General features: G+C 37.7%; 2 protein-coding genes across 3 annotated transcripts; one reads left to right on the forward strand and one right to left on the reverse strand.

Annotated features, from left to right (window-relative positions):
- LOC8070016 (cytochrome B5-like protein) lies at window positions 118-4,119 on the reverse strand. Of its 2 annotated transcripts, none has more exons than XM_002445404.2 (6): window positions 3,886-4,119; window positions 2,135-2,262; window positions 2,034-2,068; window positions 1,808-1,885; window positions 1,602-1,693; window positions 118-493 (listed from the first exon to the last, which is right to left on the reverse strand). In XM_002445404.2, the coding sequence occupies exons 2-6, from the start codon at window positions 2,214-2,216 to the stop codon at window positions 424-426; spliced, it is 357 nt and encodes a 118-aa protein (XP_002445449.1). In that variant the 5' UTR covers window positions 2,217-2,262; window positions 3,886-4,119; the 3' UTR covers window positions 118-423. The 2 variants fall into 2 exon arrangements, with proteins under 2 accessions (XP_002445449.1, XP_021321138.1); XM_021465463.1 differs by having other exon boundaries at window positions 2,135-2,267; window positions 3,886-4,100.
- Window positions 7,653-12,839, forward strand: LOC8073515 (hydroxyproline O-galactosyltransferase HPGT1). The gene is made up of 12 exons (XM_002444234.2): window positions 7,653-8,172; window positions 8,745-8,808; window positions 8,908-8,957; window positions 9,165-9,358; window positions 9,594-9,657; window positions 9,730-9,802; window positions 10,125-10,248; window positions 10,499-10,586; window positions 10,690-10,740; window positions 10,857-10,928; window positions 11,034-11,146; window positions 12,323-12,839. The coding sequence occupies exons 1-12, from the start codon at window positions 8,048-8,050 to the stop codon at window positions 12,343-12,345; spliced, it is 1,041 nt and encodes a 346-aa protein (XP_002444279.1). The 5' UTR covers window positions 7,653-8,047; the 3' UTR covers window positions 12,346-12,839.

Consider the following 15,231-nt stretch of genomic DNA (forward strand, 5'->3'; position numbering starts at 1 on the left):
AAAAACCCATTCAGTGATTCAACAACCAGGTTAAAAATCAAACTTGCAACATCTTCAGCATATCATCACTTCAGAAGCGATCATGAGAAATGGTTTTTGATTTAACAAAAAACAATCTGATTATGAGAAACGGTTTCTGATTTAACCAAAACAATCACAAGCGTTTCAGAGTCTTGTCCAACAACAGAAATGTACAAACACAAGTTGTGGTTGAACTGGTGCTCACATTGCCTCAGCACAATAAAAAAAAATAACTGCTATATCACAGCTCAGGGCAGCCCAGATAACAATTGCAGAACAATTACACTGACATTGCAAATGCTTGACGGTTGCAATGCTTAAAATGATGGATAGTATATAGCTTCTCAAAACTTGATATCCGAAAAATACCATGAATTCAATACAAGCTACCCTATGTCATGATCATGAAGCCTTCAACTGACCGATGCAGAAATCCTCAATGATATCAAAGACCCTAGTGCCGTGCTGTGGCCTGTGCATCCAGATAGAAGAATGTCATAGAGCTGAGGAAGGAAAACAGAAACTAACCAGAGATTGAATCCATTCAAGCAGAAGCATGAAAACGACACTAGCATAGGCGTATTATGACGTATGCCAGTTCAGGAAAAAAGGAAAGGTAAGAAAGACATGCTCCATCAATATCATCATTTCATCACATAGCTATCTTGGAATTAGTGGTGCTAGGTGTGCAGATAACAAAGTGAGCTAAATAATAAGGATCTCATTTGCAGAAGCCAATGCAAAACAATTTAATTTGGACACATTGGGATCTCAGCTGAAAATGGAAACAGGTTTGAGCTGATCTATCAGTCTAGTGTAATTTAACATGAATTCTACTCTAGAGCAAACAAAACCAACAATAATAAGACAAGCTTTGCAATAGCATCTAACAACTTTATCCCATGAATTGAAACTAATATCTACAAAAATTATTTTTCAATTCTTCTCAATTCCTGGGAACCAAACAGGGCCATTATGGAACTATTGATTCTGTATAGTATTTCTGTAGAAAACATTAGCAGTAGCAATACCTGGATAGGCAGCATGGGAAATAAAAAAAACTGACCATTTTTGCCTATCATTACGTCAATACTGTCATTGTCTTTCTTTTCATTCCCTTTTGAATGGTTTTCTTACAGAATATCTAAAATGGTGCTAAGTCTTCATGGAACATTGTTTGTGTATAGTATTTCTGTAGAAAACGTTAGCAGTAGCAATACCTGGATAGGCAGCATAAGAAACAAAAAAACTGACCATTTTTGCCTATCATTATGGCAATACTGCCATTGTCCTTTTTATTATTTCCTTTTGAATGTTTTCTTACAGAATATCTGAAGCGGTGCCAAGTCTTCATGGAATATTGTTTGCAGTAGGAACAAAGCTAAAATAATGTTGCTAAATCTTCACTAGTCTATTCCATTAGATCACCATAATTTTAAGATGACGAATAGTTAAAATCAGTGTCACCCTCAAGTGCTAATTTCTAATTTCTGAAGAAACAATTCCATGAAAGGCACTGAAGTGCTGAACCAATGACAGAATGCTATGAGGTACAAGAAGCAATATAAGAAGTTACAAACCCAAAAAAACCCTCCGTGGAATCACCACCAGCATTATTTAGAATGGCATCTCCACCTGGATGCTCCTCCACATAAGGAGTGACATCATAGACCTGGTTCAACCACCAAAGACAAATTTAAAAGACCAAAATATTTGAATTTCCTTATTTTGAAGTCTTGGGGCATTGAATAGGGACAAACAGAGGTGGCCAATGCATTTATACAACCTTGTCCTTGATGATTATCCAACAATCCTTCCTTGTGTTATGTTTAGATATCTCTTCCTTCGTAAAGCTCCTAGATGTCTGAATGTAGAAAGACAAAAAAAAGGTATGTATCTCTTCAAGCTGTCTAAAATATTATAAGTATTATGGTGCAAATCTGAGAAAAATTGTCTTGTAGCATGCATTTGTAGGCTTAAGAAAACTAGCCAACTAGAATTGAGAAGTTTACCATTCCAGCTCCTGAATCAGTTCCCTTTGATTTACCTGCAATTCAAGAGTTGCTCAGATAAAACTAGGTCGAGCTACTACAATAAATAATGCAACTTGTACCTTTATTTTGTGACTTCGGGATCACAAAGAGAGCTCCTAGTGCCAAAAGAATGACAACTGAGATGATGACAATAACCTCCATCTTGCTCCTCTAGAATTAAGAACTTTGCAGCCACACACAAAATATGCTGTGCTGAAAAAAAAAAGATCATTAAGAACAAGGCCAGAAGGATTAATTGCAGAGAGAGAGTAAAAAATTGGTATGGACTTAGTAATGAAGAAAGCTGATGTAACATCCATGGTGAAGAATAGCAGAAGAGTAACAAAACATGCCAATGTCAGCACACAGCACAATGAAATAGTATTTCCATAAAGTCCACTGAATCACAGATATAACATACTATGAAGCATAGCAAGGAAAACAGTCAAAGAGACTAATGCTAGACTATAATCCCCTAAGTTGATCATGTCAACTTTTGAGAAGATATTGCTATCAACGCTAAATCGGAGAGGGAGAAGTGGTGGGTCAGCAAGGACTATCGCAAGGTAGGTAACATCATAGCTAAGATGATGGATGATGTTATTAATGATGCATTAGTATGAAGCAGGTATATGTGATCCTTGTTTAAAATATTGTGTATTACACCAAGGATCGTCAGTATATGCTGACGATACCATTCTTTTCATGAAGAGAACAAAAAAGTACTGAGCACTGAAATGAATAGTTTTCCAAAATGAATGAGTGCAGGCTCAGACCGACCTAACTAATTACATGAAGGGTGAGCAAGCATTCACAGTATTGAGGATTGAAAGGTTGGAGAATAACCACAAAATATCAACAACTTCAAGTGGATGAAGTGGGAATTGGAAGAATTCATCACAATAACGTGGTTGATATATGAGCAAAAGACTTCAGTTAAAAAACAGTAGTGAAGGGTCATACTAAGGCCTCTTGCTGATAATAAAAAATACTAATGATAGCAACAGATTTACAGGATGCAAATAACATTCCAAACAGTTACAACCACACTTAGCCTAAACAAGGAAAAAAAATGAAAACGTGGTGCATCTGAAGATAGTTTTCATCTTCCTTCACAATGATGGCCCAGTAATTAGCCAGTCAAATTACTTCTCAATGCATCAATGATCTGACAAGGAATTTTTGCTTCCTGACATGGTTCTATACCTAGTATTTTCTTTTTCCCCAATGTGTCTCCTGAAAAACTTCATGTTGCAAAATCGACTGAAACTACGCTCTGTTGGGTTGAGATTTAATGGTACAGCGGAAACAATGCTTTGTGCCTTTGTTCAGTTAAATAGTACACTCAGTGAGGTGTCCTTGAATACGAGTGAAGGGAGCATAAATACACGTTCAGGGACAGTCCGGTCAGGAAATCCCACTTGGGTGTGAGACGGATCACATCTAGCCTAACTGAAAGGTACAGGAACGACTTGCAGGAAGCAAGAAAGATATCATATGAAGGTCACCTGGACCTGGTGCTAACCGTCACCACTATCCTACCTCCTACAGGGGCACAGCCCACTACATGGCTCCTAGCAACACTGCGGCGGTGGCGATGGGGCTTCAGTTGCAACAAACCCCTCGCGGCACATGAATCCCAAACAAGCTGGATGGGTTCGGATGTTGAAGCAGCTATCCCAATCCCAAAAAGGAACACCGTGATTATGGGTTCGGATGTTGGAGCGAGAGCGACTATCCCAATCCCACAGAGGAAGATCCTGATTATTAGAGGACAGCATGAACAGCCCATCCAAGCGAGACTTAGACAGCTAGGCTAGGGATTCCTTACCAGTAGAAGAAGAAGAAGAAGAAGAAGAAGAAGAAGAAGAAGAAGAAGCCACTCCTAGGGATGTATGGATCTCGCTCCGCCGCAGGGGGTCGACGAGCCGGCGGCGGCGGGAGAGCGGGAGAGACAAGTGCGCCTGCAGGCCGGAAGGGAGTGAGACGGCAGGCCGAGTGCGTGCGCCGTGTGCCGTGTGGATCCGGTTGGACTGCCTGTACACCGAGCCGTTGGCAAGGCTGCTCGCGTCTTCCTCCCTCCGTACGACCGTACCTTGGCAAAAATATTTGTTAGATTAATCATTAAATATATTTTATAATACACTTATTTAGAAATATAGAATATTACTAATATTTTATATAAACTAGTAAAATTTTAAAAACTTTATATGCACGAAATCTAGATCATATTTAAAAAGGATAGATGCAGTATAGCTTTCTGTTTATTATAGACAAAAACAAAATGATACTTATTCTACAACAGTAATATTATGTAAGTTCCTTTAATGACTCTAAAATTAACATAATTACCTTGATTTTTTTCCAATACTATATGCCATCACTTGGTAACTAGGAGATACGTTTGCGTGTTGTTGCGAAGATTACAAGAATTGGAAATGAAAATTAAGCGGAGATCATGTAGATAATTTACATTGAGATGACATTTGGATACCGTTTTGAAATGGAAAAGGATTAATGTTAGACTATGTTTGGTAGGTAAGGGATTCAGAAATCAGATGCTATCCTTATTATTTGTTTGGTTTTTGGCTTCGAGCTTTGGTTTGCTAGACCACATGTGCACAATAAAAAAAAACATATCATGTGCACTATCCACCACAGCTTATCCTCGTGGATCTCAGCCCTCTCCAAGCTGCTCCCCCGTGCATGGCGCCTATCACTGCCACCGTGCTTCTCTATTATTAGTGAAGAATGATGTGGATAGATTGCATGTTAAGATAGACATGTGGTGAAGATTAGTTTTATAAGAGATATAGATATAAATTGGTAGATATTATTGCTTTGGTTAAAGATAGATGGCAACTTCTCTTATCTCCATCATACACACTTATCTCCAGGAAACACTTCAAATTATATGTTCCATATCACTATTTAATTAAATATTCCCTATTTATATAACTAAGCACCTCAGCATACTAGCTAAGTTTAACCTCCATTTTTTATTCATGTAACTATAATGTAATGATTTTTCCAACACCTTTAATTTAAACTATGTGAATTAAATCACATGCTTGTCATGATATGAATTTTATACCTACATGTATATCTTTTTTGAAGTCTATTGGTGCCCTCAAGAAACCAATTTCCTCTTGATTTTCTTTTCAGAGGGAGAATACTTCAAGCAAGGAGTCAAGGAAGGATAAAAATGCTGGTTAATTTTTGTTCATCACTTTTTTATAGGTTATAACTCACCTAGGAATCTCATCAAACACCTATACTATAAACAGTGACAAGCTAGCAACGCGGAGCAAGGAGAAGCACTTCTCTGCAACAAATCAACAACAAAAACAATCTCAACCTCATTTCCCCCATCTTCCCCATCCTAAAACCAACAATATTATCATCCCAAACTCGCTTTCATATTCTCCCACTCACAATAAATATAAATATTTAACATAACGCTACCACATAGGTATGCAAAAGTTTGGAATCTAGGAAGGTTAGAAGTTAGGAATAGGATCGAGAATTTAAACAAGTGCAGGACACCTAATAAGCTCAATGAGAACTAGCGCCATGACGGAGAGCTCTCGATAGTGGGCTAGCCACAACTACACATAGGAAGGACATAATAGCTAGCTGAGAACGGCAACTACATTTGGTATGCCTCAGCCTAGGCTTTGTTTACTTGCAAAATATTTTGTAAAATATAAATAGTACCAATTTCATTTGTATTTGACAAATATTGTCCAATCGTGGACTAATTAGGCTCAAAAGATTCGTCTCGTCAATTCCGACCAAACTGTGTAATTAGTTTTTATTTTCGTCTATATTTAATACTTCATGCATACGTCTAAAGATTTAATGTGACGGGAAATCTGAAAATTTTTATAAATTTTTTTGGGAACTAAACAAGGCCCTAGTGATAGTGTGCCAATAGCAATGTAGAGAGAGACTTGTGGACACATGTTTTTTTGAGATGACGAGAGGGAAGGTGATAGTATGCATGGTAGCACGTCATCTCAGAGATGTTTTTACAAATCTAAGTGTATTTAACTATTTAGGCAAAACAAATGCAAACAAACTATTTCCACAAAAAAAACAACATATTAAAGCATGTTTGATTAACTAGAGCTAAATATTAGTTAGGATTAAAAATTCATCCAAATTAGCTGATAATGGTAAGTTAGTTGGCTAGCAACAGGCTTCGCTACAAGACTAGTCGCACCTATTAGACCCATGTATAGACAGACTAAGGCTACAAATAGTGGTTATGAATTAACTAACCATATGCACCAAACACACTTTTAGTTTGGTTAATATGTTTGACATGAAAGGTTCACCTTTGCTAGCTCTCGTTCCATCTATGGGTACCCTTTTTTGAGCTTTTTATGTACTGTTTTTGGAGAAAAATAAAATTCTAATTTTGTTACAAATCAAGCTATCTTAAATTTATTTGAGTTTATAAAATATCGACATTATATTGCCATACAAATATTATGGGATTCATCATGGCATATTTTCCAAATGTTCCTCACATAATTTGATGATCTTCTTTATAAACTTGATTAGATTTAGAACAATTTAAATTATAATAAAACTAGAGTGACATATTTTTTTTCCTCCTCAAGAGTATATAGCTAAAGTAGCTCACATATTAGCCTTAAAGCCATAAACTAAGACTAGTTCTAATCATTTTTAAAGTTAAGATGTTTGTACATCTTCGACGAACAATTTTTCTCTCAACTTAAAAGAACATGTATGTACAGTATAAAGTTAGGCCATAACAATTGGTGTATAGATACAACGCAAATGTACATACATGTCAAATAAATTATTTGAATAATGCATTACCTTATACCCAAGCATTAAGTGGGAGTGACTTTTGTAACTTTGTTGAAAACGCCGTTGATTCTTCGTAAAAAATAAAATTACTTATCATTGCCCAAATTTATTCACCTCTTATCTTCTTCTTGCAATTGAGAATACACAATATATAGGCCTCCTCTGGAACAAAAGAAAAAACTTAGAAATTTAAAGGATTCAATCCAATAGGAAACTTTCCTATAGATCTGTTTGGAACAAAGGATTAAACCCTACGAATTTTCTTAGGATTGCCATAGGATTCATAAAAAGCATAGGAATTTTTTTAGGAAAATTAACATGTGGTTGGACCTCATAGAAATTTTCCTTTGTATCTACCTCTCTTTCCTGGTTGCAAGTTTCGTGCTGACTCTAATCCTTTTTTTTTTCTATTTTTGCGTTTCAAAGGAGGCCTAAAAATTTATAAGAAAACAATTACATTTTTTTCTTAACTAATAATAACAGTAAAAATATACATCAGAAAGGTATTTAATACCATAAATCTAATTCCACAAGTTATTATTATTTTCTTTATCTATGAAATGTATATTTAGCTATGTTGTGGTATGTATAAGTAAGCTCTTGACACCTGTCAATACAACTTCGTCGTATGCAGTAAACTACAACAAATTTTAGTAGTACATAAATAAGTGAGAGGAAGGATTATTGCTTTATTATTACTTTCTATACTTCTAAACCTCTAATAATCATTTTAGAGTCATGCGTTTCTTGTAGTTGCAGCAGTATATTTGTTCCTCTTTTTGCCAGGCCGACAAATAGCACACAATCAACCGTCGTCTCCTTCCTTGCGCCTCATAGGGTTCTCCAAACTCCAAATCGTTGCCCCGAGAAACCACCAAAACTGTTCGTAACGCACCAAGCACCAACCGTCCGGCAGCCCGTGGCCACTCCATAGGGTTCTCAGTCTCTCACCCCTTGCCTGCGCTGCGCCACCGCCACCGCCACCGCTCCCCCGTGGCGGCTTCAAGAGGAAGCTCCCGGAACCAAACAACCCCTGGGCGCCCGAGTTTTTCTGAAAGCGGCTTCAGAGATCTCGTCGTCGGTGGCCATGGCGGGCCCGTGCTGAGTGCGCGGGCGGGGAGCAGGTGAAGGTCTCCGAGCTCGAGATCCCGATGCAGATCCGGGAGGGCCCCGCGCGGCGGCAGGCGCCGTCCGCCGTGGGGGCGCTGCGGTCGCCGATGTCCGCCATGATGCTCGCCATGTTCGCTACCATGGCCTCCTTCTACGTCGCCGGACGGTGAGTCTCCGCCCGCCCGCCGGTTTCCGTCATTAGTTTCTTCCTGAGAATGCTCGCCTGCTTGGGTTCTTGTGTTTGATCGTTTGGGATGCGTGTGCTACCGATCAACCGTGGGTGGAGTCTAGATCCCTGTATTTCTCTGGCGGGAGCAGCTCATGGTATATACCGATCACCCGTGGGTGGAGTCTAGATCCCTGTATGTTCGCTACCATGGCTTCCTTGCTATAGGGAAGTTTTGATCCAGCCGCCAGCCGGTGGTGCATTTTAGAACAGCGGTCAGCGGGTGAAGTTTTGATCTCTCAAACGGAATCCAGTGCGAGGCTCACATTTTGTTGCGATGTTAGTACTTGTTTCCGCAGCACTCTGATTTTGCAGTGTCACTGTTCATGAGTGGAGTATTCCCTTTTTCTGCTAGTATTGATGAAGACCAATCTTAGTTGTCAGGCACCTTACCTTTTAACTTGATCTGGATTATCATAGTAACGGAAAAACCTGTCCCTCTTTAGAAATCGTTTGTGTTTTTGGCCTTTTGCTGTTTGTAGAGGAAAAATTGTTGACTTCCTGAATTTCAGATTGTGGCAGGATGCTCAGAACAGAGTTTATCTCATTAAGGAGCTCGACAGACGAACAGGCCAGGTAGGCACCAGAGATGTGGCTCTTTTGTTCTCTAGCGGAACTATCCACCTGTGCTGCTTATTTAAGTGCCCCATTAACTCTCTTGTGCATGTGATTCAGGGGCAATCAGCAATATCTGTGGATGATACCTTGAAGGTTGTTGCATGCAGGTAATTCTAAGTTTCTAACCTTTCAGGTTATATGCCAAAATTGCCTTTCAATGCACAACCTGACAATTTCCTTAATGCGTTTGAAAGTATGAATTTTTGTATTTGCTGTCTGATTGGAACTAGTGCTCCAAACATGCAGAATTTGTTGTAGTATGGGAGTTTGGAGCTGTAATAATTGCTTCTGTGTAAACATCTTCCATTTTTTAGGCAGCAAGGGAAGCGGTTGGCATCGCTTGAGATGGAGCTGGCTGCAGCAAAGCATGAAGGTTTTGTTGGCAAATACAATCCTGAGACAAATGGAACTCATTCTGGGAAAAAGCCACTGATTGTTATTGGAATAATGACTAGCTTTGGGAGGAAAAACTACCGTGATGCTGTCAGGAAATCATGGCTTCCGACAGGTACCATTTGATCCTAGTCATTTATCATCTTGTATGTTGTTGATTGTGTTTTGAAACAAATGACCCAGTTTTGATTACTATGGATACAGTACCCTTATCTTTAAATTAATGTTTTAAATTTGTTTTCTGTTTATAAATTGAAAAAAATACAATTCTTATTTTATTATTCTCTTAACCTAGTGTTGTGTATAATATCCTACTTATCTGTGTTGTTTAATTGTACTTGTCTGCGCAGGTTCAATGCTGAAGAAACTAGAAGAAGAAAAAGGCATTGTAGTACGTTTTGTTGTTGGAAGAAGGTACCTGATATCCATTACCCAGCTGGAATAAACATATGAGGTTTAGATATCTGATAGTTCTCTCATATGTAGTGCAAATCGAGGAGATACTTTTGATAGGGAGATTGATGAAGAAAATAGGAGCACCAGGGATTTCTTGATCTTGGTAAGCCTGATTGAACAATTGATTCTGTAGTACTACTCTATGTTGATGGATTCAACGATAACCTTGTTTATGTACTTTCTGTGCTCTTTGCTTAATGTTGATTAAAGATTCATATACTTTGGTGGTTCTTGCTTTTGTTTAACTTTATTATATATGCATTAGTAATTTTATAGTACAGTCCTTTGGATTTTTTAGCATCAAAGTTTGATATAACTAAAAAAAAAGGTGTTAAGATGAATGTTGCCATTAATAAAAGCTTACTCCTAATTTAGCTCATGCTGTTGATTTAGTTTTGGAACTTGACCATTAAGTGGCATTGCAGGATGATCATATAGAGTCAGATGAAGAGCATCCTAAGAAGACAAAAAGTTTCTTTGCGAATGCAGCAGATACATTTGATGCTGCATTTTATGCTAAGGTCAATGATGATATATACATAAACGTTGGTATGTGCCATCTGTTAACTTTGAGGGGCTCTATGAGTGGTTTACGTTTTACATAACCTATGATGCCTCTACATGAAAAAGTAATGACTATTAATATTTTGAACTCTGCTGACTTGTTAAAATGCTCATTCTGCATGTTCTGGAATACTGGATTGCCTCTGTCAACAATTGTTTGTAATCTTGCGTAGATGTTGTTTTGAAATATTAACGGGAACTGTACTTCACATGGAACAACATTGTTTTTCTGCAGATACTTTGAGTGCAATGCTCGAAACTCACTGGGACAAGCCCCGTGTCTATATAGGCTGCATGAAATCGGGCGAGGTTTTTTCTGACTCGTGAGTGTTCACAATAATTCATTTTAGGAACTTGATAGTTTTCTTTTCCCTGTTTGGGTGCTTCTTCTTTTGACAAACTAAACTAGAGCTCCACTGAAAACAGAACCCATAAGTGGTATGAACCAGACTGGTGGAAATTTGGTGATGGGAAATCGTAAGTATGCTTGCCTAAGCAATTTTAGCTTCTATTGCATTTATTGTTTGTACTAGATTTAACATTCAAATCAATTGCTGTTGTGGCTCATCTACTTCCTTTTTGTCAAACAATAGGTACTTCCGACACGCTTCTGGTGAAATGTTTGTCATATCAAGGGCCATAGCTCAGTTCATTTCTATAAACAAGTATGCAACCTTGTGCACAAATTCTATATCCTTCTCTCACAAGGAGCTGAAAAGAAATGTCCATTAATTATATTTATGTATATATATATTTATTTTTTGTGATAGGTCTGTTCTCCGGACATATGCCCATGATGATGTTAGTGTAGGATCATGGATGATTGGCCTTGCTGTGAAGCATGTAAATGAAGCAAAACTGTGTTGTTCATCATGGCCCTCAGGTTGGTTGGCATCTTTTGACCTTGACCTTGATTCCTTTCTGTTTGATATATGTTTACGTTGTTCTAATGATCTATTTTTCTTACTGGTGAAATCTGACTCTTGATGATTGCTTCCATGCGATTATGTCCTTTTGTTTGCATACTTTCTCAGATTTTTCAGTCTCCTGATTTTTATATCCTGTATTTGGACAATCATTATGTTATGAGTACTGAAACTTTGAGGACACGAGAAGTAACAGATACATATGAACAAAAAAAAAAGCATAATTTCCTTTTTCAGTGTGGAAGTAAAATGGGGGATAGAGCTAGGGAGCATATCTATATTCAACTTACCCTGCAGTTGTTATAACTGCAAATGTCCTATGAGTACTAAAGCTAAAGCATATTCTTCAGCATTTATTCTGGATTTCGAATTTCAATGATGGACCTGCTAGAGTTAGCAGTTTATGACCAGCGGATGTCTTGTTTGTAACAAGTTAACCCAAAATTTAGTTTCAAGTTTCCTTGGATCTTGGACTACAAACCATAGCAGGCTTCCCAAGTTATGGTTTGCTTAGGTTTTGGACAGAAGGCAATGGTTTCATGGTTTCGCAGTAAATAGAATGGTCGCAAATTAGCTTGTTTTGTACAAAAGCAGTCGGTTATTTTCATGCTGCATGTGCACTGAGGGGCTGTTTGGATGGTTACCCCTTGCTGTCCAGGCCAAATTTCGGCCGTTGACCGAGTAGGCTCTGCCACGTTTGGATGTGTGCTGTTTTTTGGGTTGGCCATCTGCTCTGCTAATCTCCAGTTCAATTTGATGTCCCTGCCCGGCTGATTTGGGGCGGCTGAATCAGCTGCCAAAGTTTGGCCAGCGGCCAAGATTTGGCATGTCCTACATAGGTGGCATCCAAACGTGCCCTGAACTGGTCCCTGGGACCCTGGATCAAGGGTCCTGTTGAGGTTCTAAATCTGTCGCTCAATCTATTATATATGGCTTACCACATTTATTTAATCTGAAAGATTGGTGGATAAATGGTATAACCAAAGGCAGTGAACATTGAACTTCTGAGATTTTAGAAATGAACACATTTTTGCTTGTGTATTATTCATGTACTGGGTTGTTGGATTGGTTGTCATTTTCATCACAAATTCCCAGATAATTTTGCAGGGCTAACCACTAAGATAATTTTGTAGGTGCGATGTGTTCAGCGCTATAACGATCAACAATGCTTGTGCTGAGGAAGAGTTTTGCAAACACCGTGCCTGGTGGATAATGCATACAATATGCAGAGAATGAGGTTGAATCGGTATTGAGAAAATTTTGTTTTCTTCAGCCATCTTCTGTAGCGTCCTTTGGAGGAAGCTTGTGCGAGCCAGTTCATACTGAAATCAGATATCTTGTTTTTCTTTTCCGAAGGAAAGGCCTTGCATATTTTCTTTGCAAGGCTACTACACTAGAATCATCAGAGTTCTAACGAAAAGCCGTCTGCAGATTTTATCCTGTTCCGCGTGCCATTTGTAGATGCCCCACCCTTACCATTCTTTTTTTTTCTGACAGACACTGCCATTGTTGGAGTGACAGAAATCAATAGCAATTCAGGAAATTATTTTGCTCCAGAATACATGTATGCGTGTCTTAAGACCTGTTGACATGGTTGTGATTTTTTGACACATACATCACCTTTTTGAAGTCAAGAATCTGCCATGTACATTCTCTGGTTGTTTTTAACGTACAGAAAAAAGTCCTATAGCCCATGCAGATCATTATTGCACTAGATGGTATCGCATGGAAGTCTTAGACTTTCTCGAGATCTATTGCAATAGCATGTTTGTTGGTCTGAAAAGTCATGATTAAAATATAAGTGAACGTCCAAAATGAGCATCTAACAGTATCTATAACCTCACCTCTAATGGAGTATCTATATAGGAGACTAATTTTAAGTGGCATGAGAGACATGATTCGAATATGAGCATCATCTCTCTTGAGAACTTATTTTGTAAAAGGGTTATTTTGGAGTTATTATGTTGTTGCAGAAGATTAAAAATAAGTATTAAACTTTTGTCTGTTGCACTAACCAAATCTTAAATCAGTCTATATTTAGGTGGTGTTGTTGGAGACAGTCTATCTTAAATGCATGACAACCAAAAAGTTATCATCATTTCTTTTTATAACGAGAAAAAAATTTCTCATCACTGGCTTTTCTTATTTCTGATTTCTGAAGCACGTTTAACAAGAAGTGGAATAGTTCAAAGATCCTGCTCAAACCGGGAGTTATCCCCCAAACTAGTGGAAATAGAACTAATTCTTGTAGAGTTTCGCAGAATCCTATAATTCTGAACCTGACATGTGACGAAGATCTGGAAACTCAAAAGGATAAATTATAGAGGTTTTGGCTGAAAACTCGGAAGAGAAACTCGGAAGAGTATATTGGCGTTTTTGGTTGGCCGACGGGCTGCTTAGTTCTTAAAAAAAATTAAAATTTTTCGTCCCATCGAATTTTGCGGCATATGTCTAGAGCCATTAAATATAGATAAAAAATAACTAGTTGCATAATTTACATGTAATTTACAAGACAGATTTTTTGAGCCTAGTTAGTCTATGATTGGACAATAATTGTTAAATACAAATAAAAATGCTACAGTAGCCATTTTGTAAAGTTTTCTATAACTAAACAAGGCCTAGTGTTCCTGCGGCTGACAGTTGCAATGGCATCAAACAATGAGGCCTTGTTTAGTTGAAGAGGTGAAAAGTTTTAGGTGCTGTAGCATTTTCGTTTCTATTTGGGTTCAAAAGATTCGTCTCCAAATTACAGACAAATTGTACAAGTCATCCATGTGTCGCAAGATTCGATATAACAAAGAATCTTGATTTTTTTTTTTTGCTTTTGGACGAACTAAAAGGCGTAGACGAGTGAGGCTCTATTTGTGGTTTGTTAGGCAAGAAAGCTTTCTGGTCTTTCATTTTGGTCCCCATCAGACATCAGTCAATTCTCTGGTTTTCTAAATGAACAAAAATCACTGCAGCCGCAACTTGAGAAACTAAAATAAAAAAATAATAGCAAGGAATAGAAATATTCAGACCAAACTAACTGAACCGACGCTAAACGGTAAAAAAGTGCCAGTCGGTAAAACGTCGCTCTGGAGGCCACTCAAGAGGGCGTTTGATTCATGTTGAAGCTTCCTGCTTGGTTAGCTCCTCCTAAAATTTAGTAATCTAAATCTAATCTTATTTATAAGTAAATAAGCTTTAGCCGATTAGACACTAAATTATTGCTAGAAGAGACTAAACATTACCTTTTAGTTACTTTGGAGCCAAACACCCTAACTAAAAATGACTAAAAGGTCTCTTATAATATCTTTTAGGCACCCAAACCAAACACCTAGTGACTAAAGTTTAGGATGGAAAAACCAAATAGAGCCTAATAAAAAAAATAGTGACAAGAAATAGAAAGATGGCCAACTCTGTTTCACATACCGTCAACTCTACCATAGAGTAACTCCATAAAAAAAATAGACTTTTTGTTATCTAACTTCATCTTTTTTTACTAGAGCTGAGTTTGAGCTGCACTTGTTTGCTAAAAAAATATAACGCGGACTAAAAACATGGAGTGAAAAGAGTTCTAAACAGTCCCTATATTAATTTCAGTCTCTCTATACATATACTCCCTCTATTTCAAATTATAAGTCATTTTGGTTTTTTAGGAATATTGGTTTTGCTATACACTTAGATATATGCTATGTCTAGATTCATAACAAAAGCTCTGTAACTAGAAAAGCCATAATGACTTATAATTTAGAATAGAGAAAATATCATTGTACAACAATGAGAATGACTTATAATTTAGAACGATGGAGTACCATTGTACAATGGTGATTGATGATCATGAGAAAAATTATGTTTTGTTTGGCGTGACTTCTCCTCAAATGCTCGTAAAGAACATAAATTGGAGCTCTAGATATAAAACCACTCGTCCTTTACTATTAGCTAAAAGATTCTAAAGTATTCAATATGAGTATAATATTACCTATGCAAACGCCACAGATGTTTCCTAATACAAATCAAACAAGCAAAAGATAATAGGTTTCTCCACGGAAGTTGCTGG

This window comes from Sorghum bicolor, chromosome 7 (assembly GCF_000003195.3).
Source record: "Sorghum bicolor cultivar BTx623 chromosome 7, Sorghum_bicolor_NCBIv3, whole genome shotgun sequence".
Classification (NCBI taxonomy): Eukaryota; Viridiplantae; Streptophyta; class Magnoliopsida; order Poales; family Poaceae; genus Sorghum; species Sorghum bicolor.